The sequence below is a fragment of the Pteropus vampyrus genome, unplaced genomic scaffold (assembly GCF_000151845.1).
Source record: "Pteropus vampyrus isolate Shadow unplaced genomic scaffold, Pvam_2.0 Scaffold448, whole genome shotgun sequence".
NCBI classification, from domain to species: domain Eukaryota; kingdom Metazoa; phylum Chordata; class Mammalia; order Chiroptera; family Pteropodidae; genus Pteropus; species Pteropus vampyrus.
The window spans coordinates 459,698-486,822 of NW_011889229.1; the positions used below are offsets into that span (position 1 = coordinate 459,698).

At 37.1% G+C, this 27,125-nt stretch overlaps 2 protein-coding genes and 1 long non-coding RNA gene across 3 annotated transcripts in view; 1 reads left to right on the plus strand and 2 right to left on the minus strand.

The window, feature by feature from the left end:
- Positions 1–17,433, minus strand: part of LOC105306601 (zinc finger protein 14 homolog) — a 126,262-nt gene extending 108,829 nt beyond the window's left edge. The window contains exons 1-5 of the transcript XR_002777513.1: positions 16,972–17,433; positions 14,636–14,707; positions 11,928–12,054; positions 11,527–11,581; positions 10,198–10,373 (exon numbers count right to left, since the gene is read on the minus strand). The gene's annotated coding sequence lies outside the window, so the exon portion shown is untranslated. Of the gene's footprint in view, positions 10,374–11,526; positions 11,582–11,927; positions 12,055–14,635; positions 14,708–16,971 lie in introns of the transcript that reaches the window.
- The window catches only part of LOC111732357, a 62,584-nt gene extending 43,881 nt beyond the window's left edge, over positions 1–18,703 (plus strand). The window contains exon 2 of the long non-coding RNA XR_002777518.1: positions 18,396–18,703. This is a non-coding gene — a long non-coding RNA (uncharacterized LOC111732357). The remainder of the gene's footprint in view (positions 1–18,395) is intronic.
- Positions 18,704–24,198: 5,495 nt separating this feature from the next.
- Positions 24,199–27,125, minus strand: part of ZNF260 (zinc finger protein 260) — a 10,532-nt gene continuing 7,605 nt past the window's right edge. Inside the window, exon 3 of the mRNA XM_011381717.2 lies at positions 24,199–26,250. Within this exon, the coding sequence (XP_011380019.1) occupies positions 24,565–25,854 (1,290 nt within the window). The 5' untranslated portion in view covers positions 25,855–26,250 and the 3' untranslated portion in view covers positions 24,199–24,564. The remainder of the gene's footprint in view (positions 26,251–27,125) is intronic.

Genomic DNA, 27,125 nt, shown 5'->3' on the forward strand with positions numbered 1-27,125 from the left:
AACCTCAGGATCTCCATCCTGCTCCTTATAGTAGTAGGCTGATCCCCCAGCCTGTTATCCCAGTAAATTCTCTGAATCTGGAAGCCAAGCTTATTTACTAATTCCCAGAAAGGGAAGGATTTCATTCTGGAGAAAAAAAGCCCAGGAGAGAAGAAAGACCTGATAGGTGGCATCAGCCAATAAACTGTTCTAGGCAGATCACTCTACAGTGACTACTGCCAATAAATCTACACATCCTTAGACACAAACAAGCTCTAATTGGCTTTTTAATGCCACAGTTTTCTATGTGTAGATAGCCTTGAGTCACTGGCTATTTCAGAAAAATCTTAAACATAAGAGATTAAAATAAAGAGGAAAAAAAGAACTCAAGAAAGAGACAGGAAGAAATTTTTTTTAATTAAAAGAATTATTCTAAAAACAACATATAACAATCTCTCAAGAATTAGAACTTAAAGTCTCACAGAAAGTAGAGATAAATAAAAGGAGAGATGGAAAATTAAAAACGTTCTAGGACTAAGGCAAGATATGTAAGATCTGAATCATTCAAAATGTAATGAGCCCTTGCTATGTGTCAGTCACTGGATATAAAAAGTAAATAACATTCGAAACAGAAGGAACAGAGAAAATTATAGGGAACAAATGATCAAGAAAATTTCAGAGATTTTTAGTTTTCAGGAAAAAAAGTCTCAGTGCGTGCCCAACCAAATGAAAAAATAAAATGAACGTCATGATACCTAAACATGAACTATTAGAACATCATAAAAAATAAATTCTAAAGGCTTCCAAAGTGATTAAACAGGTCACAAAAAAGTAAGAACCTGAATGGGTTTTAGACTTCTCAAAAACACTAGATGCTCTTAGATTTTAGAAATCCATGGAGCAATGCCTTCAACATTTTAAGTTGAGTTTTTCAACCTAAAATTACATCTCCAATCAAACTTGATGGTGAAATGAAAACATATTCAGACATATAAGAATTCACAAAATATATTTTCTATTTACTTCTCTTACACACTTTCCTTGGTTGCTTTTGAAGATATGCTTCAGAATAATGAGGGAATAAATCAAGCAAACGGAAGGCAAGAGCTCCAACATTCAAGGTATGTAAGGCATCGATAATACAGATAGTCAAAAGGAATTCAAAAAAAGGCGGTAAAGGGAATCGATGGGATGATCCTAAGGGAATCCATATAATTATAAGAAAGGAAAATTCTAAAATCACAGCTATATAACAGTCTCAACTAGGACAAAAGAACAGAGAGTTAGAGGAGGGATGTCTCAATTAAAAACCAAACCACAGTTACCTGCAGTGTCTGAAGAGATAGATTAGTGACGGATAAACAGACAATTAAAGACCTCTCAATGAAGATAAGGATTAACAGCATGGGGGAAAAAAAAAAAGTCACACAAGAAGCAAAATATGACTACATGGCTCAGCAATAAAACCATTTACCTAGTTGTTAAGTGAACTGAAAAATGGCTTAATTTTCAGAATGTGTGATGTAATTCTATTTAGAAGATGAGGACAGAGGGTGTATAGTAAGCTATCTCTTCTAATATCACAGTGTAAAGTCAATCACTAAAATTAGAATTCTTGAAGAAAAAATTCTCAGAAAGGATAGAAAGTGACACCCTCTGCAAAACAGTGAGTCATGGGAAAGGAAGTAAAATGTAAAATGAGTCCTAGAAATATACGGCGATGATGCAGAACCAACAATGAAACAGATTTCCAGACCTGAAGAAAACTCGTAGTAATCAAATGGTTCCCCTTCTGTGCTGAGCAATTTATGACGGAAGAGTTTTACCTAGCTGTATCTTGGTAGAATTTCTGAGGGTCAAAGAAAAAGAGAAAACTCCATAGAACTAAAAGCCTAGATGAATCAGGTCGTATCCTACTCATGTCTGTACGTGGTTGTTGCTCCAAGAATTCTCTAAATTTTACATAATTACCAGACTTGAGATAGCAGGAGATTTAACACAGAAATCTGGATTTCTGGCTTTCCTTGAAAGACTGGATTATCTGGCACGACTGGGCCTGCATTCTCACATGACAGCTGTCTCCTGGACTTAACGAATGCTTATCCCTTTGAAACAGGGTATAGCCTCTCTCTCATTAGCCACTATCCCCACTACTGCCTAGTCCCATATGAACCCTCAGGCCAGTGTCTCAGTTGCCACGTATATTTGCAGTATTGCTTTCCTTCTTTTAACCTTCATTCCTGAAGGGTTTTTGCTGGATATAGAATTCTGAGTTGAAAGTTTCTCAGCACAATAAAATATTCTTCCACTTTCTTCTAGCCTACATGATTTATGAAATCCATTCATTCAAAATTAGTTTCACTATAAGTAATGCATGATTTTTCTATGGTTCTTTCAACCTATCTTTTGACATCCATTTTCAGCAATTGATTACGATGTATCAGCATGGATTTCTTTGAGTTTATCCATGGGTTTATCCTTTTTGGGGTGGCTGAGCTTCGTGAATTGCTGTATCTTTCACAAAATTTGGTAAGCCATTATTTCTTCAAATATCTTTTTAAGTCCTGAATTTCTCCTCTCTCCCTGGAACTTTAATGACAAAAATGTTAAAACTTTGTTGTTGTCCCACAAGTCCCCAAGGTTGTATTTGTTTTGTTTTTTATTTTTTTATTGTTATTCATATTGGCTAATTGGCAAGTTCATTAATTTTCCTTCGTTACCACATGCATCTGAACTGGGTGGGTCCACAATCCAAACTTGTGTTTTTCAAATGTCCACTGTAGTTTGAAATCAGGAAGTCTGATGTCTCCAGCTTTGATTTTCTTCCTCAAATTTGCTTTAGCCATTTGGGGTCTTTTGTGGGTCTATACAAATTTTATAACCAAACACTTCTGAAGAGAAAGGTGGAGGATCTGACCCAACAGAGATCAGACTGTTCTATAAAAGCAAGAGTAATTCGGACAGGGATAGATGGAACAAGAGAGACCTATGTATACATGGAATTTTAATACATGACAGATGGAACACTGTGGATCAGTGGAAACAGATGGACTTTTTATTTAGTGGGCAAAGATAATTTGTTTTCTGTGTGGAAAACGATTACAACTGATCTCTATTTCACAACTTTTATAAAAATCAATTCGAGCTACTTTAATGGGACTTTAAAAAGAAAGTCGAACATAAAAGATAGTAGAAAACTGGGCTAGAGAAAAGTTTCTTAAGACCACAAAGGTGTGAAGCATACAGGAAAAAAAGTAGAATTTTTGAATAAACTATATATAATTTAACTATTCAATATATAATTTAACCAAACACTGAAAATTACTTTTCGTCAAAAAGATATGAAGAAAGTGAATAAAGAAGCTACAACTGGAAAAGATGTCTATAAAACATGTTCCTAACCAAAAATTAGTATCCGAAAAATACATAAGAAGTTCCTAGAAATCTTAGGAAAAAGATAAATAGCCTAATACAAAAATGATCTAAGTGGTATTATACAGAAGAGACACTAATGACAAATAACATATGGAAAGGAAATCATCTTTAATGGTAACCTGAAATATTTAATTTAAAACAGTAAAATAAGATTTTATACACATCAATCAGAATATTTAAAAAGTGGGAAAAAAATCTTACGATATCAATTATAGGAAGAGATGGTGATACAAACACTTGGAAAATAGTTTGGGATTACCTAGTAAAGCTGAATAAGTATGTATGCCAAGATCCGGCAATTACATTCCTAGGTGTATTTCCTAGCAAATATCTCACATGTACAAACCTAAAGACTTACACGTTATCTTAAAATTTTATGTTAATTATGTTATATACATCTTATTGCATATATAACTATATACGAAACTATACAATTTTTTAAAAATAACAAACAATGAAAAGGTTGAAGAGTTAAAAGGTCAAAGCTGAAGTATGTATTAGTGAATCAACACAAATCGAGCCTAGAATTCTATGTAAAGGCAGTATAAATGGAAAAACAGATGAAGAGTAAAAGACACTGGAGATGATCCAAATGTTCTAATGTCAGATTAACAGAAGCTTGAGAGAGAAAGAAGGAAATGGTAGCAAGGTAATAGTTGAAGAGATGACTGCCAACGACTTCCTATCACAAAAAAAAAAAAAAAAAAAGCGAGTCCTCAGATTGAAAAATGTAACAGCAGCAAAAAATGGAGGCAATAAAGGTAACCAAGCTTAAATACATCACAGTAAAAAATTAGCCCATTAGAGGAAAAAGATTATAAAGGAACAACAATCATACATCTAGAGGAAAATATAGGAGAATATCTTCATGGTGTCATGATAAGCAGACTTCTAAAATAGGGCAAAGTGCATAAATAGCATAACTCTTGTTTACAGAAGATTCAAAAATAGGCCAAGGAAGAATTTCTTACATAAGACCCATGAGTGTGAAGCACAAAAAAAAAGTGATAAATTTGACTAATTTTAAGGACTTCTATTCGCAAAAAGAAATCATAAAGAGAGCTAAAAGACAATTCCGGCAGAAGATATTTGCAATTTTTACAACATACAATGTACTCATAAGCAGAATATATAAATAACCCTTACACATCATTAAGAAAAATAAAGATAATCTGACAGAAATATAGGAAAAAAGTCTTCAACAAATAATTCACTAAAGAATTATTTCACTAGATTGATAACAATATGAAACATGTTCAAACTTATCAGTAAATAATTCAAATAAAAACAACATTGAAGTATAATCATACAACCACCACTTGGTAAAAACCAAAGTTTGACAATTCCATACATTAGGAAGCATGTGAAAGAATGGGAGCTCTCATATACTGCTGTTGGAATTGTAAACTAGTACAAGCATTAAACACAAGTTGAGGAAAACCCAATGAGAACAGCAAAAATAAAAAAAAAATAAATAAGGATAGTTTAAAGGACTTCTGAGTCAATATTAAGTGTACCAACATTTGCATCATACGGGTACAAGAAGAAGAAGAGAGAAAGCAAGGGATGGAGAAAACCTATTTGAAGAAATAATAATGAAAAACTTCCCTAACCTGGTGATGGAAATAAACATACAAGCCCAGGAAGCGCAGACAATCTCAAACAAGATGAACCTAAAGAGGCCCACACTAAGACACATCATAATCAAAATGCCAACGGTTAAAGACAGAGAATCTTAAAAGCAGCAAGAGAAAGTTATCTAGGAAGAAGCACCCGTAAGACTGTCAGATGATTTCTTAACAGAAACTTTGAAGGCCGGGAAAGCTTGGCATAAAACATTCAAAGTGATGAAAAGCAAGGACCTACAATTAAATTTATTCTACTCTGCAAGGCTATCATTTAGAATTGAAAAAAAATAGCTTCTCAGACAAGAAAAAGCTAAAGGAGTTCATCACCACCAAACCAGTATTACAAGAAATGTTAAGGGGACTTCTTTAGGAGGAAAAAAAAGAAATAAATATGAATAGTAAAATGGTAATAACTACGCAACTCTCAATACTTACTTTAAATGTAAATGGATTAAACAGTCCAATCAAAAGATATATGGCAAATGAAGAGATAAAGGAAGACCCATACATATGTTGCCCAGAAGAGAACCATTTCATATTGAAAGACACACACAGGCTGAAAGTAAAGGGATACAAAGACATTTCATGCAAGTAAAACTCTAAAAAAACAAAACTAGGGTAGCGATACTTATATCAGACAAAAAACACTTTAATACTAAGCCTACAACAAAAGACAAAGGACACTACATAATGATAAAGGCATCAATGCAGCAACAGGATATAACCCTTGTAACCATTTACACACCTGAAGCAGGAGCACATAAATTAAGGAAATATTGACGGACATACAGGGAGAGATCGACATTAATACAATCATTGTAGGGGATTTTAACACCTCACTGACATCAGTGGATAGATCTTCCAGACAATCAACAAGGAAACAATGGGCTTAAATGACATATTTGACAAGATGGTTTAATTGATATTTTTAGAGCATTTCGCCCCAAAACAGCAGAATATAGTCTTTTCAAGCACAGACAGAACATTTTCCAGGACACACCACATGTTAGGCCACAAAACAAGTCTCAATAAAATTAAGATGACTGAAATCATAGCAAGCAATTTCACCAACCACAATGGCATGAAACTAGAAATCAATTACAAGAAAAATACAAAAACCACACAATTACATGGAGGCTAAAAAACATCAGTAAACTAAACAGTAAATGAGTTAACAAGGAGAGCAAGGAAAAAAAGCAAGATATCTTGAGAAATGAAAATGAAAACACAACAGCCCCAAATCTATAGGACACAGCAAAAGCAGTTCAAAGAAGGAAATTCATAGCTCTGCACATCTACCTCAAGAAACAAGAAAAATATCAAATTCACAATCTAACCTTACCCCCAACTAGAAGAAGAACAAACATAGCTCAAAATGAGTAGCAGGAAGAAAATAATAAAGATCAAAGTGGAAATAAACAAAATAGATTCTTAAAAAAAAAAAAACACACAACAATATGAAAGATCAATGAAACCAAAAACTGATTCTTTGAAAAAATAAAACTTATAAACCTTTACCCAGACTCATCAAGAGAAAAACAGGAAGGACACAAATAAATAAAATCAGAAATGAAAGAGAAGTGACAAATGACACCATAGAAATATGAAGGATTATAAGAAAATATTACATACAACTATATGCCAACAAATTGGAGAATCTGGAAGAAATGGATAAATTCCTAGAAATATACACTCTGCCAAGAATGAATCAAGAAGAAACAGAAAATCTAAACAGATCATAACTATTAATGAATCAGTCAAAAAGAAATTCTCAAGAAAGTCCTGGACCAGATGACTTTACAGATAAATTTCACTAGACATTCAAAGAATTAACACCTATCCTTCTCAAACTATTCAAAAAATTCAAGGGGAGGGAAAGTTCACAAGCTCATTTTACAAGACCAGCATTACCAAAAGACAAAGACATTACAAAAAATTTAAAAATTATAGTCAATATCTCTGATGAATACAGATGCAAAAATCCTCAACAAAATATTAGCAAACCGAATCTGGCAATACATTAAAAAGCTCATACGGCATGATCAAGTGCGATTTATTCCTGGGATGTGAAGTTGGCTCAATATCCACAAGTCAATTAACGTGATACATCACATAAACAAAATGAGTAAGTCATATGATCATACCAACAGATGCAGAAAAAGCATTTGACAAAACCCAGCATCTATTCATGATAAAAACTCTCAGGAAAGTGGAAAGAGAGGGAAGATACCTCAACATAATAAAGACCATATACGACAAACACAGAGCTAACGCCATATTCAATGGGTAAAAGCTAAGTGTTTTCCTTAAGATCAGTAACGAGACAAGGATGTCCACTTTCACCACTACTACTCAACACAGTACTGGAAGTCGTAGTCACAGCAATCAGACAACAAAAAGAAATAAAAGGCATCCAGATTGAAAAGGAAGAAGTTAAATTGTCGTTATTTGAAGATGACATGATAGAAGATATAGAGAACCCCAAAGAGTCCACCAAAAACTATTAGAACTGATAAACGAATTCAGTAAAGTAGCAAGATACAAAATATTCAGAAATCAGTTGCATTCATATACACTAATAACAAACTATCAGAAAGAGAAATTAAGAAAACAATCCCATTTACGATTGCATCAAAAAAGAAATAACTTACGAATAAATTTAACGGAGGTGAAAGATCTGTATTCGAAAAATTATAAGTCACTGAAGAAAGAAACTGAGGAAGATACAAATAAATTGGAAGTATATACCATACTCATGCATAGGAAGAATTAACATCGTCAAAAAGTCCATATTACCCAAAGATCACTAATAGGGATCAAAATACCAATGGCATTTTTCACAGAAGGAGAACAAGCTATCCTAAAATTTATGTGAAACCATAAGACTCTGAATAGCCACAGCAATCTTGAGAAAGACGAACAAAGTTGGAGGTATTGTGCTACCTGATATACTGAGAGGCTATAGTAATCAAAACAGAATAGAACCCAGAAATAAACCCACGCGTAGAAAGAAAATGTGGGCAGCAAACTCTCCTACTGAAATAAGCCAGGCAGAGAAAGACAAATGCCGTATGACTTCACTTATATGTGGAATCTAAAGAACAGTATAAACAAACAAAATGGAAACAGTCTCATAGATACAGAGAATAAACTTAGAGTTGCCAGACTGGGGTGGGAGGATGTTGGGAATCTGGGGGGAAAATGGTGAAGAGGGTAAAAAGTATAAATGTATAAATTAGTAGTTAAAAAATAGTCACTGGGATGTAAAGTACAGAACAGGGAATACAGTCAATAATATTGTAATAACTATACGTGGTGACATGAAAAGTAGACTTATTGGGAGAACCACTTGGTAAATTATATAAATGTCAACGGCTGTGCTGTATACCTGAAATATAAAGTAATAATGAATGTCAACTATAATTGAAAAATAAAATAAAGAAGAAAAAAAAGACCTCCCGACCTGGACAGAGTCATATTTTATCCAACCATACAGCCCCATGAGACTCTAGCAAGGCGCTCTGCCTTCAGACGGCACTCCATAAAATGCTGAATGCATGGCAAAGCTCTTCTTCCCTCACCTTTTGGTTTTATCAGCAGGAACCTAACATTAAATCTGCATAGAAAACCACCAGCCTACAACAGCTTACCTTCAGTATCACCGTAAGACCAGCTTACCATTTGCAGGTCAGTAAACGAAATAAGAAAAGAGAATCAAATAAAATGAAAAGCTTCCTCCTCAAGCCCTCACAAATGCCTTGCAGAACTGGCCATGGCAGAGAAGATCTTTAATAAAGAATGAACATGTGATCATAATGAAGCTATGCCAAGATGGATAAAAACAGGCTGCATGGGAATGTGCCTGAAATCATTCAAGAGTCTTGCAGGTTTGTTGAAGATTTTATGGCCACCTGCCCTCCTGTACCTTCGTACTTGGTACGAGTACTGAAAAGGGGCAAAAAGAGGGGACTGAAAAAAAAAGAAAAACTGAAAATTTGGCAGCTCAAGATATTACGTCTTATGATTCATTCTTTTCTCTCCTAGTCCTAAAATACAGAAAATGTTCATAGTAGCTGTTTCAGTCAAAAACTGAAAACACCAAAACTGCCTATGAATATAGAACTGATAATCTGTAGTGTATTAATATAATGGAAGGAATCAGCTCTGCAGTAATGACATGTATGAATCTTAAAGCAAAATGCTCAATAAAAAAGCAAGATAAATATCTTATCATTTGCCATATATATATAGTATTAGTCATATTATATATATATATGTATATATATATATATTCCATGTATATAAAATCCAAACTCAGGTTAAACTGTATTTCTGTGGGTGGTACTCTTAGGTGGTAAAATTATGAAGGGACATAAATATATTGTGGATACAGAGATCTTTGCTGGTCATGTTGTAGTTCCTGACGTGGGTGATGATTCCACAAGTGTTCACTTCATAATTGTTTGCCTGTCTACCTTTTCTGTATTTGTGATAATTTGCAATAAAAAGAATTAAAATAACTGTGTGCTAGGCATATCTATGGCATAAGTGGATGGATGAATCAAAGAAATAGAAAAAGAGGCCCTGAAATACAAATTAACATAAATGAGAACTTATCACTGAATAGGCAGATAAAACAATGACAAAATGAGTATTTAAGTAAATGGTGCTAAAATAAGGTGTGTGTGTGTGTGTATGTGTGTGTGTGTGTGGGTGGGGGGAAAGTAATTGATTTAGACTCCCAGTTGGTACCTAATTGCAAAGGAAAACTTCAAGTGAATTTAAATGCTATAAAACAAATTGCAGAAAGTTAAAAAAAAAAACAAAACAATAAAATATCTATGAAATTTGTAGAGGTCAGTTAATATTCTAAAATCAGAAATCATAATAAATACAAAGGAGTTGACTACAAACACATTAAAACATACATATTTAAGATGCCAATCCAAATTAAAATTAAAAAGTAAAAGCACCCTCTGGAAATGGGTAAATGTTTTTATTTCATAAAATCCATAGAAATTGACTGAAAAAAAAAACCCCACAATAGTCATAGATAAAATATATAAAATAGAGTAGTGAACAAGTTAAAGATAACAGCATCACTAAGATGAAAGTGTTCACTCTCACTCAGTATCATGATACAAATAATCCAGTGTACCAAGAAAACCACTATAACATTTACTAGAGACGATAATGGCATTAAAGTTAGGTAAGGGAGAAAATGCTCTATTTTTCGGAATTACGTATGAGGTTATGCAACATGAAATGACACGAGATCTTGGACCTGAACATACTTGAACATGACAACCTAGACGGGTGAAGCACTGGCTCCTGAAACACAGACAATGCACACGTGCCCCAGGGCCCTCGAATGTTTGCATTCCTCAATCTGAAACGTTCTTCCTCCCAGTAATCACGTACAGTAATTCACTGCTCTACTTCAGGTCTCTGCACAAATGTCGCCTTAATAGAAAAAGTTTCTCATAACGTGTCACATAAAATAGCACCCTCCTTCCCCTCTCTCCACTTTGCTTTTCTTTTTCGCACTTAGTACCTGATATATAGTCCTTTGTGTGTCTCTTCCTGCGCTGTGGGCTAAGCTCTGAGAACAGAGATTTTCTTCATGTTCTATTCACTCCCGTAACCTCCGCGTTGAGAACAGAGCCGGGTGTGTAACAGGGACTCCATCGGCATATACCGAATGACGTGCTGTGCCGTTTTCTCCTCCTTCGCACCAAATCCCTCTATCTTTGCCAGCTCTAAGTTGTCGATGGAGGCACAGACCCTGTTTCCGACACTCTGTCTAGAGTCAGGGGTGTGCATGCTCCAGTCTCCTATGACTTCCGTGTGCGTCAACTCCTCTACATCGTTAGCCCTCGCTTTCTGCCGAGCTCCCTGTTTTAACCTCTTACGGTGGTTCGACTTGATAGAAGTTACAGGTAGACGTGTTCTGGTACCTCTACTAAGCCATAAAATCCGTAACTGCTTATTCTTTTTTTCATCTCTGCCGCATCTCACAGAGTACCTCGCGCACGTTATAAAATCGGTCAACGTTCATTAAAAATATGGATGAATCCGTGAGTGTATGAACTACTGTATCTAAAAACCTCTAGAGAAAATAAGTCTTTGGCAATGCAGAAAAGAATATATTTCAAGAGAAAGGGATGCTTTTTAATGACTGATACGAAAGAGGATGAGAAGCTGGTAAGGAACTAGATCCAAAATAAGGATAGAAAGGAGCACTGTTAGAGAGCGTGGAACAGGGCACCAGCTGGTTAGAATCTGGAGAGAAGTGTAAGAGGAAAAAAGCACGCGCAGTGTGTAAAGTAAGGGGAAAAGCTGAGGTCACCTGAGAGCTCGTGCTGGAAAGGCTTACTTTTGCACCACAGGCCCAAAGCTTTTAAGGGGAGCTTCCCAGACAGCATCTCAAAGGTGAGGGGGTCTCCACTGACCAACCAGGCTGTTGCTGCCATGCCTCACTTACCTGGACACTGGCCTCCCGTTACTTCTCTGTCAACCAACCAGGGCTCCTTCCCCTGCTCCAAGAAGGAGATCACATCTGGTTTAGAAATAGAATGTCCTGCTTACAAAAGAAGTAACGAGACATGTTTATGATGAGAACGTCCTAGAATTCAAATCCAGTCCCTTCATTAAGAAAGAGTCAAAGAAAGGTATAGCAGATTTATGAAACATTATGAGGCTCTGAAACTTCCCCCACAACTCAACGCGGCTGCTTCTTTCTCGCTCCGTAATATTAAAAACATTCCTCTGGGAACAGGATGTGGAAATCTAACTGGGTACTTGAAAGGCAGGTGAGTATTTCGCCCTGGAGGAAGGAGACCTTCTGAGGACAGAATCTGAATGAACATGGACAGACGTCCTTACCCATCGAAACCAGGTTGTTGTAATTCTCCAACATCACATCTCTGTATAAATGTCTCTGCTCATCATTCAGGCATTCCCACTCCTCCTGAGAGAAGTCTATGGATACATCACTGAACATCACTGACTCCTGGAACAACAACCACGTATATGACTCGATTAATAAAAAGGAGCGTTTTATGAAGGCGAGAGAGAAGAAACAAATAAAGGTAGAGGAAGCGAAAAACAGCAAGAAGACAGATCGGGGCTGACTGTCTGAGATGCGAGGAGAGGGCCGTAAACAAGTCAGCGTGACTCAATCGCTGCGATCCGATGTCTTCGTTTCCTCTGGACAAAACTGCCTGTGTATAGAGGGATGCTTCCCCTACCTAAATAATTTTGGGAAGGTACAAAGTCTTGTTAAGAGGAGTTTCCTAATTAAATGAAATAGTAGATACGAATGCCCAGTACAATCCCGGTCATACGATGCGTCATCAAACACGTGTGAGCTTCGTTCTCTCTCCTCTTTTCCCAAATACTAAGTAAAATGTCAGAATAAGGGATAAAGAGAACCCATTAAAAGCATCCACGGAAGAGAAGGTCGTATAAAAGACATCAAGAATCAGAGAGGCAATGAGGTTCTTAACGACAGTTCTAAAAACAAGACATAAGGACCATTCTTCAATATTCTGATGGAAAAAGGAAATTCTAACCAAAAATTCTATAACCAAACTATTATTCTGTTGTGAGAACTGAAAAAAAAGACACCCTAGACGTAAAATGACACAAGCACAAGTTCTTAGGAAACTACCAAAAGATGTGCTCCACCAAAATGGGGAAGGAAACCAGGTAAGAGGAAGACATGGGATTCAAAAAATAGGAGAACTGGGAAGGAAAATCCCAGGTAACCAAAAAAGGGCAGTCTCGGAAAACTGCAGTGGGCCTAGAGAGTAACTAGAGCAGACGGGAGCAGGGCTAAAAAGGGAACAGGGATGGAAGTCTCCATGTCCAAGAGGAATGATGCATTTGACCAGATAGAAAACACTGATTGGCATATGGCAGTGATTGTGGAAAATTCTGGATAGAAATACACGGACAGCTAAGCAAATGTGGGGGAAAAAAACAATTAACCCCAGGAAAAATGAGAAGTTGTAATAGAATAAAGCTGAGCTAGCTCGGCAATGAGCAATATTTGCAGTCCTAATGTTGTACACACTATCGATTTAACCGAAAGTTGCGATGGGATTAATAACAGAACCAGAGGGAACAATACGGGTGCAATACGGGAGTACAACGTCCCTTCCACTCTGCGGTAAGTCGATGAGATAATAAATTGATTCATCGAAAGATAGCAAACTGTATTCAAGAGTTGAGGACAGCCACCTTTTTGGAGTGGGATTGCTGATGGGATAACACTGGAATAGTACTACTTCACTTGTAAACATATGTAAAATGAGTTTAAAAGATATTTTATCTTAGAAAATTAAATTTGTATGTAATTCAAGACTAATTCGTTCTGATGTCATACTATTATATTAAGAGTTATCCCTTGTTACAACAAATTCTTTTTATAAGCATATTTTTTCACTGAATAATATTCTATTATATGCATATAAATGATAACTTCTCTTTGGCTTTAAGATATGGAGGTATAGGTAATATTTAAATATCTCCCCAATGTGGGCCCAAACTTACTGATAACCACCCATTGTTCAACTGTAAATTCCCTTTGTTCCTGAGCTACAGGAAACTGATGAAGGATGACCCACATTCATACAATAGCATCACTGAGGGCTATTTATCACAGAAGATCTTGTGGGGTATAGGACCTCTGTACTGACCACCAGTCACAGACCCAAACCTAAAAGCTCATGCATCCGGTCATTCCATAAATTAAGACTGAAACCAAACAAAACCATTCTACATATTTTTTTCACTGGAAAACCTGAGTGTGTGGAAATGATCAGGGCTTTTCCCTATGAGGAGGCCTTAATTTCTCATTTTCATGCTATCAAACCATGGCCCAAGCAAATTAGATTCATCAATAAATGGGGAACACATTTCTATCAAGATTTCTGGCAGAAGTCTGAGATGGAAGATGCTGAAGGATTTACAAAATGACTTTGTAAACTCTGTTTAAAGGAAGAAGGTGGGGAAAAAAGGAAGGGGGATTTGGGGAGCGCACTGGGTTGTTTAGGAGGAAACAGGGGTGGGGGTCCTGAAGGGGACCATGTTAACCAGTGCAAAAAGTTTTTTTTGCAAACCTGGTCTCAATCAGACCACTTTTACATCATGTAATTCCCAATCTCTTTGTGGGAACAAGTAAGGATTCTTAATGAAATTCACAAGGACTTTCCTGATATATTTTAATCTAAGACCTCTTCAGAGAAACTTGTTATCCGACCACATGGCCGTCCTAACAGTTATCGCTAAGAGTGTAAAGATCTGTAACCAGATGTTCTTTTTTTCCTACAATGATTATCTACCCATTTCTTTTTTCTATAACTATCTCCACCAAGAGAGAAACATTTGACTTGGCTTATAGGAGACCTTTTCCTTTAGAGCAAGGGTAGGAGAACTTTGGCATTACTTATAACTAAACTGTCTGAGAGTTAAAAAAAACAAAAAACAAAAAAACAAGAAAACGAAAAGTCTCATGATGAGGAAAGCAAACGTTTACATGTACTAGGGGTAAAATGACTCCATTTGAGCAAAAGAAAACAGCACCTCACCTGAGCCATGGCTTTGGTATTGCAGAAAAGGACCAGTCCTCCTCTGGACTCCTCTTTTGGAAAAAGGCGGAACTGGGGGAGGCAAAAAAAGCTACATAAGATCTCACTTGCCTTACAGTTCCCCAAATGATCATTTCCCCTCTGTTCACTCCACACAGACACTTGAGGGGTTATTAGAGAGAAGAACGGGCAAATATCTCATTACCCCCAACTCCAGAAACCTCAGGTTTTGACTAGAGCAGGACAGATTTATGCAACCTAATACGGCTTGAGAATATAGTTTGTATATATGCACACATACACACAAAGATATAATTTTTTATACGAATCACAGCGTATTATACATACCATTATATATACATTGCTATTTTTACTTGCTTGATAGACCGGATCCCAACTAGTACCTAGAGTTACATAATTATCTTAGCTACATTGTATTTCATTACATAGATACACTTTATTTAACCAACCTGCTGTGAACAATCATTTGGGTTGTTTCAAGTCTATCATATACATTGCTATTTTTACTTGCTTGATAGACCGGATCCCAACTAGTACCTAGAGTTACATAATTATCTTAGCTACATTGTATTTCATTACATAGATACACTTTATTTAACCAACCTTCTGCCAATGATCATCTGGGTTGTTTCGAGTCTTTCACTATAACAATGTTACAATAGAGATCCCTGTACATATATCATTTTACCGGTATGTGAATTTTGAGTGATTAATTCCTAAAAGTTGATCATAATCATTTTAGTTGGATATACATTGGTCAAAACAGCTTTCAATGATCTTGGATTGTACAATCAGGTCCCATGTCCTGAGCAAGAAACGACTGATTGATAAACTAGGTCCTCTAACCTTGTCTTAAAGAGTCTTGCCTTAAAATAACTGAAATCAAAAAAGCAAAGTAATATTACTGAAGCTTTAGGAAAATATTAACATTAGCATAACAATAGGAAGGAATTAAGAGTATACAAATAATGAAGAAATGAACTAAACCCACATCACTGATGCTTTAGAATAGCTTCTGACTGTAAGTGAAGCAATAATTTTAATCATCATGTATGTTCTATGTACTTAAGATGCTTAAAATATTCCAAAATAAGTTACGCTAAAATACTAATAGAAGTCAAAATTGTTTAAAGAGAGTAATTAAATTTGTGATTGATGTTTAAATTTTTAAGAAAAATTTTTTTGATTATTAGATATAGGAATATAATAAACAGAGCATTGTAAAAGTATAAACAGCAGTGAGTTATTTGATCATTAAACAATTTGTCAATAATTTCATGTAAAACTAACGACCCAGGAAGCAGTACCATGCTATCAATTATTTAATGGCTACTTCTACCCCTAGACACTCATTGCATTCCCCCAGGTGTATACATAGTCCAGGAAATGAAAACCAAAGTAATCCATACATGTCTCTCCCTTAAAACCTGAAAGCATTCTTTCAATATTATTCTTATTATTATTACATCGAATTATTGAAAAACAAAGAGAAAGGAAAAATATCTTGGAAGTATCCAGAGGAAGAAAAAACATCACCAAAAGCACTGATGAAAAAAATGAACAATATCGGGAATGAAAAAGGTAACATCATTACAGATGCCACGGACATTAAAAAGATAAGCAAATGCCAGTAACTTTATGTTCTTAAGTGTGAAAGTTTAGACGAAATCGACAAATTCCTTAAAAAATATGCTAAAACTGACAAAACAAACAAAATCCAGAAAATTTAAAGTGTTAAATTGTACAAATAAAAATAACCATTACAGCAGCGTTCACATAAAGTTTTAAAACAAGGGGAAACTACGGTATACTGCTCAGAGAGGCATCCATAAGAAAAAAAATTTCATACATTTATCCAGTCACACAAATCACATAAACGCCACGGGGACATAAAGCTAGAGGGAACCTCCAACCGAGGCGACAGGGCCGCAAACCCAAGGCCTCACACGGTCACAGGCACCGCACACCTGTAAGCGGTCGCAGAGTCACAATCACACGAACCACAGATCAAACCACACAGTACTCACAAGTGCCTCCATCTCTACTCTGCAGCACAGTCACACGATCACACACCCCTACGGGGACGAACGCGGCCACATCCCCCGAGTCCGAAGGTGCGCACCCCCGCACACACAAAGCCGCACGTGGTCCCCATCCCACACAGACGAGCGCGCCCACACGCACCGCCGGGAGGCGTCGGGTCACGCCCGCACAGTCACAAGCTCCGGGACTGTGCACCGCACGGTCCTCACTGGAACGGCAAGTCAAAATCGCACGGCGGGTCACCGCACAGCACCGCAGAATCTGAATCTCACCTCCTCGGCGGTACAAAGCCGAGACTCTGGCCCCGGCCCCGCCCTCTCCCCGGGATCCTCACCCCGGGCCTTTCGCGCCGGCCGAGCCGCAGCCGCCTACCGCCCCGAACTGCAACACTTGCCGCTGCCGACCTGAGAGTCCCGCCAGCGCGTGACTTTAAGGCTGGCGAGAATTCACGCGAGAATCACGCTGTGCCGAAGAGCTCTCTGGGAAATGCAGTCAGAGACGCATCTGAGGAGGGCAAGATGGCTCCCGGCCATCGGAACTCTTGGCCGGTCTTAACCGCGGCCCCGCCGAAAAGATTGCGCCCCCTCATCGAACCGCGCGCACTGAAGGCCTCACAAAGCCCGGCTCGTGGCTCCCAAAGAAGGCCACTCCGATGCGTTTGGATTGGGTTCCTTTCCGGACCTGCAACACTTTCCCCAGGAGTTGGACAGGTTCAAGAAGAGGAGGGCCAGGTTGCAAGGGAAGACGGTAACGCGCCGCTGGGCCTTCTGGGAAATGTAGTTCTGAGCCGGGAATGCGGTGGAGGCACCGTTTGAAATTCCCCGTAGTTCTTCACACCCCGGAGACTTCGGGGCGTGTTAACTGCGCCCAAAAAGTCAACCGGTTCCGACGTGACGTGGCTTCGGCATGGGGTTCCTCAAGCAGAGGAGATGGGGAACCTGAGCTTGCGAGTCCCAGAGCTGGACAAGGAGGCCGAAAGGGGGGTGGTGAGGCGGGCTCTGCAGAGAAAGAGTCTGGTGTGTGACTTAGGTGTCGGAGGTCGTAGAGAGTGGGAGAAACTGGGTTCAGGGTGAGTACGTGTGATCGGGATTGGATTTTGGAGAGTAATCGCTGAGCTTCATCGCTGAGGAATGACAAGAACAGGTCATGGTGAGTCGTCATGTACCAGACATATAACTTCTTTAGTAAAAGGTTTATCTTTGCCTGAAGCAAGCCCTGTCCGGTGTTTCTGTGCGGCTAGCTTAACACACCTTTGAAATGTCCCTTTTCAGAACCCTCAAGTGGAATCCATCCTCATGCACTTTCATTCTCTCCTTAATCCCCAATTCATAAAAGAAGCTGCAAACTGCTATTCTAAAAACCATTGTGTTTCAGTATATTGAGATCTTCCTTCCAGGCATAACCTCTGGAAGGAAGATCTCAATATACTGAAACACAATGGTTTTTTTGAAATTCTCTACAGGTTTGGATGTTCTTACGTCAACAAACATTAAGACAATTTACAGTCCTACAAGAAAATGAATGAAACTGCCTTTTATCTATTCTTCTATGGGGTCCATTTGTTCAATGAATACATGTTGAATTTTATATGATAACTTAAGAATCATCAATAAATAAAATGGACAGATATTTGTAATAGCAGAACCGGCTTAAAATGGTCCTATCCAGTGTAATGAAATACTGATTTGCCTTTTAGAGACAACAGACCAAAACTTCAAGTCATCTAACTGAAGCATGCACAGAGGAGAGAACTTTGACCTCCGGCTGCACCCGGAACCAAAGTCTTGCCACCCCCACCATGGAACCAAATGACCAAGGTATAACCAGAACTTGAATGCTGGAACCCCTTCAGGCGCCAAGGGCCCATTGTTCAGGAAAATCCGGTGCTGACATCCTTTTACCATAAATGGCCAAGTTCCAAGGTCCTCCAATTAAAACTTGTCCTACTAGCACTTTTACATACCTGTTTTTCCTAACCACTTAAAACTGCTTTTATTCTCCAAATTTTGATGCGTCGTATTGTCATTTTCATTTGTCTCATATCTTTCGATCTCTTGCTTGATTTCTTCTTTGACCTTGTCATTCTTTAGTAGCATGTTGTTCAATCTCCACGTTTGTGGGTTTTTTCCCTTTCTTTTTGCGGCTGACTTCCAATTTCAGAGTATTGTAGTCAGAGAATATGTTTGGTGTGATTTGTTTTCTTAAGTTTGTTGAAGCTAGTTGTTTGCCCCTGAGATATGGTCCATGTTTAAGAATGTTTCATGTGCACTAAAGAATATTCTGGTGTTCTGAGATGAAAAGCTGTGTAGGGCAGGCCTTGTGGTGGAAAATTCCCTTAGCTTCTGTATGTCTGGAAAAGTGTTTATTTCTCCTTCATATCTAAAGAACTTTGCTGGATATATTATTCTTGGCTGGTGATTTCTCTCTTTCAATAGTTTGAATGTTTGATTCCACTGTCTCCTGTCTTGTAGGGTTTCTGCTAAATAGTCCAATGATAATCTGATGGGATTTCCCTTATAGGTTATTGTCTTTTCTCTGCCATCTTGATTGGAACTCCCTGCTTTTCTTGTAAAAGTGTTTAAGACTTCTCTATTCAGCAGGATATATAGAAGTCTTTTGTTTCCCAGTAGGTGACACTGACATGCAAGATTTCATTTTCTCTTACAATGATCAGGCTACTCAGATCTCTGTGGGGTGGTGGGAAATGCCCTTTATTCCATGGGGAGGTGAGCATCTCCTCTGTGACCAGGTCCCTGTGCTCTCAGGGCACCACCCCTGTGGGAGAACGTGATGATGGGGGATATTATTCCAAGCCTGTGAAACCCCAGCACTGCCCCTTGCAGTCAGACTCTGTGGGCAGTGCTGCATTACCCAAGGTGTTCTAGGTGTCACAGCTGTGATGGTTTTGGGTAGGATGGGCTGGGCTGGGCTGGGAGAGGCCAGCTACTTTATTTATGGCTTTGTTCTTTTCCCAGTAATGGCTGCTGCCAGGCCTCAGCTGCTATACCTCTGTATCTCCACCCCTGTCACTGGGATCAGCCACAGTGTGTGTGCCTGCCTCTTGGGCGTGGGGGGTGGGGGCAGGGGGAGGAGGACTGGGTTGGTGCCTGCTCAAGACCAAGGTCACTGCCATGCTGGGGAGGAGTGGGACAAGAGGAAAAAATGCTACAAAACTTATATTTTGAAGATATTTTTTCTTGACTGAGCACTTGCTTGTTCCTATATACGTTTGACTGTTTTCCAGAGGTACTGCAGAGTTAGTTCAGAAAACTTGTTTTATTCAGTTTCTGTGGGGTAACAACTGCTTGGAGCTTTTTAATTCAACATTTTGGTGATGTCACTCCCAGGAATTATATGTCACATATTTCTTGTTTCAACAATTTTTATTTTAAAATGAAATTGGGGCTTAGGGAAGTTTTATAAATTCTCCAAAATTACATTTTGTTGATAGAGTTGGGATTATACCCTCCCAATGAAGCGTCTTTGTCTTACCATCTATTAGGAGCACACAGGAAGCATCTGAGACACTTACCCCATATGTAATTGACTGCAGTAGAATTAAGCAGGAAATGAATTGTCTTAGCTTGGGCTACTATAATAAAACACCACAGACTAGATGGCTGAAACAACAGACATTTATTTCTCACAGTTCTGGAGGCTGCAAAGTCCCAAGATCAAAATGCTGGCAGACTTGGTTCCTGATAAGGTCTACTCCACAGCTTGTACATAGCTGCCTTCCATTGTGTGCTCACGTGGCCTTTCCTTGCTACATACACATGGAGAGAGATCTCTCTTCCTATAAGTGTCCCACCCTCATTCCCAAGGCCCCATCTCCAAATACTATCACACTGGAAATTAGGGATTCAACAGATGAACTCTGAGGGGATTAAAACATCACAATTTGAATAAATGCAAAGGCATACTATATTTGGGGGCAGAATATCAATATTATGTTACTTCTCCTGAAATAAATGTATAAATTTAATGCAATCCCAATTAGAATACCAAAGGATTTTCATCACGAGAAAACTTCATTTATATAGAAATGAAATCAATTTAGACTAGGCAATAAAACTGGAAAACAGCAAGAGGGACTTACTCTTGTTACGCAGTATCAAAATATAAGGCTAATGTTAAACTAATGTTATCGATTAGTATGACATTAGTATGGGAACAGAAAAATAGATGAGTGAAACAATACAGAAATAGGTTTTGATATAAATGAAAATGCAAAGGGGTTTCAGTTGAAGAAAAAAAACCATATGGGTAAATGATGACATGGCAGTTTCGGTTCAATGGTGTGGTATGATTATCAGTAAAGCATCAAGAACAGGCCTTTCCCACTGACGTATGTCTTAGATTTACCTTAGATATACCTTTCCATCAGTTTTCTTGAATAACATTGTAAATCCCTCATTTGTAGTCTCTGTAAATCCCTCATTTGAATGGGGAGAGCTATGAATTGGCATGTAGACACTGACAGCCTATGTGATAAAGCATCATAAGTCATGGGAAACCAAGGAAGTGGCTCCCCTGTGCCTAAGTGGATATTAGTCTTACAACTGAGTATGCCCCAGCTAAGGATGGCATACCATGCAAACGCATGGGTGGATTATTTTAAAATGTCCCGGATGAGAACATTGTTTCCCAGCGCTTAGGTGAAGCATACCCATTCTGACCTCTTTCCTCTACAGTGCTGAGGCCTTGGAAGCTATGTTTATTTGGGCAGTTGCAGGGCAGTCTGATGAACCTGTAATCAGAACAAAGGTGCTAATGAACCTAATGCAGCGTTAAAGCCTATTCTGTTTATTTGATTCCCAGTTCAAATCTGTGATTGCTGTTGATGTCAGCTGTGTGACTGGCTGTTGAACAGATGAATTATTTTAATGAACTGTGCTTGTTCGATGGAAATCTGTCTGGAAGAAAAGAACAATGAACCTGATTTTATATTACATTAAAAATTAAATTCTAGATGGATTATTTACATATTGAAAAAACTTGCAAGAAAACGAGAATATATGCAATCTAGAGGTTAAAAATATCTTAATCCATAAGCTTAGAAACAATTAATACATATTTGATTATATAGAATTAAAATGTCACTTTTATAAGAAATATTAGACAAATTCCTAATATCTAATATACAAAGAGGTCTTCAAAACTGACAAAAATATAGATAATCCTATAGCAAAATGGGCTAACAATATCAAAATTTCCGAAGAAGCAAACCTAGGAGCAGGTGAATTTTATACTCATCAGACAAGCATGAATTTGTGTAGCATAATACTGTTGTTGGGCTTGAGGAAACTTGTTTTTTTTAAAATCACTGATGGCGTCTATTAAAATTTTAAAATAGCACATATCTTTTGATATGTCTAGCCATCTCTTGCCTGTAATCTACCCCCCAGCAATAAAACACCTAAAATATAAGAGCCAATTACAAGCGTGTTTATGTTTGGCTAAGCGTGTTAGCCAATTACAAGTGTAATGTCCATGGTGGCAATAACTAGCAACAAGCTGAATCAGTAGGGGATTGGCTGAATAAATTTACAGTACACAGTATCACAGAATACTGTGCAGCAACTGCTCATCCTATTTTATCTGACCATTATAATTAATCTCGTCGCCGGGCCCTAACACTTCCTAGTTTGGTCTGAATTGAGAGTTCATAGTTCTGGGAACTTCGAAGGTGTGCAAGCACAAGGGTAGAACACTTAAATATAAATGTTTAATGAGAACTGGAAGAAAATACAACTTAGATTCATGTTGATATACATGTATGTTATTTAGGTACATTACCTAAGAAAACCAACTGCTGGCATTTATCATCTTATCTCGACACTAACTTTTGAAAATGCTAACAACAAGCAGGGCAGTGCTATAGTTATATTAGCATTTTGTTATTTTGAATTTAAAAGAAATTCATACATTTGAAACCAAGCTGAAGTTTAAATGTTGTATACTCATTTTTATCAATTCAAAAAGAGCACTAACAGCTTTTTATATTGTTATTGTGAAAAAGGATCAAGTATCCCTTTCAAAAATCTCCCCTTACCCCAAATTTGCTTCAAATGAAATACTGTTTAGGACTGAGATCTCTCTTTTCAGCATCCTTTCTCCCCAAAGAAACAAACAAGAGGGAAGGGATTGATTGTCTCTGGCAGAATAGACAAAATATTGGTCTGACATTAAAATTGAAGCTGAAATGCAAGAGTGGATGTTTTACTGTGTCACCTTAAAAAAAATAAGAGTAGCGTGGTTTCCTTATTTAAAAAATGTCTAATTTCTAATAACAGTACTGGGGGTATTAAGTTCTCTGATGTTTCAGTAAAAATTCTCTCTACCAGCTCTGTACATGATCCTTAAATATATGTGATTTGCCCAATCTGTTGGCAAATCATGCTAAACTTCTTGCTGTAACTTCTAATTGATAACAGATTAGTGATTTGATATGTAAGAGTTAATTTAAATAGTTGGAGCTGTTAAGATACCATCCCAATTTAAAAAGTTATTTCACATCTTAAAGATATGACTTTAGAAACATTTCCTATAAAATATTAGCATGAGTAGGAATGTGTGTCCATTTTAACATATGTTTTATGCACAGCTCCCCTACTCATCTTTTTTTAATTTTCAGAAGTTTAAAAGTGGCACAAAAAATAAAATGAGCACATACAGTATCACAACCTAGAATTAATGTTTGGTTATGTTTACCTAGAATCTTTACTTTTTTAATGAGACATTTAGATACAAAACTGAATTATCCTTTAACTACCATGCTTCATTCCATTTCCCTTCCACTGCATTCCATTTCCCTTCTAGCTGCAACCACTTTTGAGAACTGAGTAGGTATCCTCTCAATCCATTCTTCAGAGTTTTACATAAAAATGTTCATCCATAACTAGTGTTTAATATTGGCGTTGGTTAGTGGTGATTTAATTAAAATCCCCACAGATATCATAACATATTCATCATTTTCATTTTTCTTCACTATACGTTTTTTTAGATCTTTCTGTTAATACAAATTTGTTGTACTTAATTACTAGAGAATATTCTACCATGTGACGATGTCATATTTAACCATTTTACAAGACACATTTGTTTATGTTATTTTGTTAATATAATTCATGCTGCATTGAACATAAAATTACATGACTTCTTGGGTACATGTATGTTTCTTAAGTATATGTATATATATTCAAGAATGAGTATTCTGGAATCTAGTTTAGATTTCCCCTCCTCCAAGGTTTAAAAAGCATTCTATAAAATTCTTGTATTACTAAGTTTTGCTTTTTGCATTCTAGTGTTTAATGTTACTGAGTTTCATGATAAATATTTTAATGTATGGTGACAGCAAATATCTATTATTTTTCTATATGAAGACTCAATTACCCTGAGACCATTTTTGACTCGACCATGATTTCCCTACAAACTTGTGATGCCACTTCTGTCAATTACCAATTCTTCCCAAAGGCATGCATATGTTTCTGGATACAATATTGTTACAATCTCTTTTTAATGACTGAATCAAGAGCCAATAATTGATTATGCATATAGCAAAACATATAACAAAAAAAAATGACAATTTCCTTAGTTACAAATCTTTATCTTAATGCATCACGCAGGCCTTCCAGAACCATGTCGATTAGTGTCCACGACTGGATCCCTACTTCAATGAAAATACTTCCAAAACAGCATTAACAATATTTGTTATGGGGATCCTAAGGGTGTAAATCTCAGTGTTTTGAGTTGTTGCTAAAGGATTTTCCACATTCATGTCACTTTATATAAAATGAATTTTATGAAATAGTATTAAGTGTGAATTCTGTTGAAGGCTTCCCTAAATTGAGAGCATTTGTAGAGCTTTAATGAGTGTGAATTCTCTGGTGTCTAATGTGATGTGACTTCTGGCTGAAAGCTTTCCCACATTCACTACACTGATAAGGCTTTTCTCCAGTATGAATTCTCATATGTAGAGCAAGAGTTGAGAACTGAGAGAAAGCTTTCCCGCATTCGTTACAACCATACGGCTTCTCACCCGTATGGCTTCTCATATGCACAGTAAGAGAAGAGCTTTGACAGAAGGCTTTCCCGCATATTTTACATTCATAAGGTTTATCACCTGTATGAATTCTCACATGTACGATAAGTGATGTAATTCGAGAAAAGGCTTTTCCGCATTTATTACATTCATAGGGTTTCTCTCCTGTATGAATATTGTGATGTTTAATGAGGTATTGTTTCTGCCTAAAGATTGTTCCACATTCATTACATTTATAGGGTTTCTCTCCAATATGAATTTTCTCATGCTCAGTGAGATTTGACTTGCCACTAAAGGCTTTTCCACATTCCTTACATATATAGGGTTTCTCTCCTGTATGACTTCTCTGATGTCTAATGAGGCTTGATTTCTGAATAAAAGCTTTCCCACACCCTTTACACTCATAAGGTTTCTCTCCAGTATGTATTCTTTGATGGATAATAAGGTTTTCCTTCTGGCTAAAGGCTTTTCCACACTCATTACATTTAAAGGGTTTCTTTCCGCTATGAATATTCTGATGTTTAATGAGGTATTGCTTCTGGCTGAAGGCTCTTCCACATTGATTACATTCAAACGGTTTCTCTCCTGTATGAATCTTCTTATGCTCAGTGAGATATGATTTGCCATTGAAGCCTTTCCCACATTCTTTACATACGTACGGTTTGTTTCCAGTGTGACTTCTCTGGTGTTTAATAAGGCATGGCATCTGAATAGAAGCTCTCCCACATTCGTACGGTTTCTCTTCAGGATGATGTTTTTGATGAGAAAGGAAGTTTCCCTTCTGGCTGAAGGCTTTTCCACACTTACTACATTTATATGGTTTATTTCCTGTATGACTTCTCAAATGTAGAGTAAGGGATGAGACTCGAGAGAATACTTTACCGCATTCAGTACATTCATGTGATTTCTCTCCAGGATGCATTTGCTTATGCTCTGTGAGGTTTTGCTTCAGGCTAAAGGTTTTTCCACATTCGTTACATTCATCACATTTCTCTCTAGTACCAATTTGACCATGCTGAAGGAGATCTGACTCAGTCTGAAGGCTTTCCAACATTCTTATCAAGCAGGTATTTTCCCCGATAAGACTTCTTGAGTATCTCTTAACATGTGACATAAATAAAAGCCTTTCCACATTCACTAAATGTACATAGTTTCCCTCCACTATCAATTCTCAGGTATCTAATGAAGTTAAATTTGATGAAAATTTTTCACATTGATTATCCTGAGATGAGATGATTACAAAACATGATGAAACACAGCATTCTCATTATATTCTTAATGGTTCTTTCTTAGCTTCTCTCATATTTAAGTATAAACTACTTTCCAAACTCTTAAATTAAGTCTCATACGTATAGGTGTAGTCTTAAAAATCAATGTCTGTGATCAGAGGAAATGCTTTTCTGTTTCCTAGGTTTTCTGAGTTTTTCTTTAGCTGTATTTTCATGGAGAAGGATGAGACTTAACTCACAAGTCTTTCAACGTGTGTCTTTATAAATTTCCCAGGCCTCTTCTAAAAAGAATATAAATAAATCATCATTGAAGAGTTAATAACTAAAATATTTAGTACCTAGCATGCAGTAAACATCCAATAAAGTAGCTAACGTTATCATCATCACTAATACTTGTGAATTTTTCCACTATTAATAAAAATTCAAAGATACTCTATTATAAAATAAACTGTATTTCAAACCTACTCTGCTAGTATAAAACAAAGCTCAGATGCAAATAACATTCACGGGTGCATGTAGTTTTAATTGCTTTTAAATGTAAGCTTGCACATTTCATAAATTAGTAGAATAAAAGAAAACAAAGAGCAGGTGACAGGATGAAAGGACAAACACATAAAATTGGGAGAGCCTAGGATGAAGGGATAAAAAAATAAAATGAATACAAGTATTATTAAAGAGGATGCTAAAGAGCATGTGTGGTTAATTAAGATACAGCCATGCACTGAATGATGACATTTTGGTCAGTGATGGACCACACATAGGATGATGGTCCCACAAGGTTATGTATATAACGTAGGTTTGTAGTATCTAGATGGTAGGCTATACCATCTAGGTTTGTGTAAGTACATTCTATGGTCTTCATACAGTGATGAAGTTGCCTGACACATTTCTCAAAATGTATCCCCATCATCAAGCAGCGCATGACTGTATTTATTTCTACATCTTCCTTCTACGACATTAAAATGGAAGTAAGAGGGTGAAGGGGAGCACATACTCATAAAAACGAAAAGGTCGGAGAGACATCAGTAGATGAAAAGTATCAAGAAATTTTGAAAGGAAAGCAAATAAAGGGCTATAAATTAACAGCAGAACTCAGTGGCTTACATAAAAAGCCAGCAGATGAGGATAAAACCTAAAAGCAAGGTAATTTGTGACA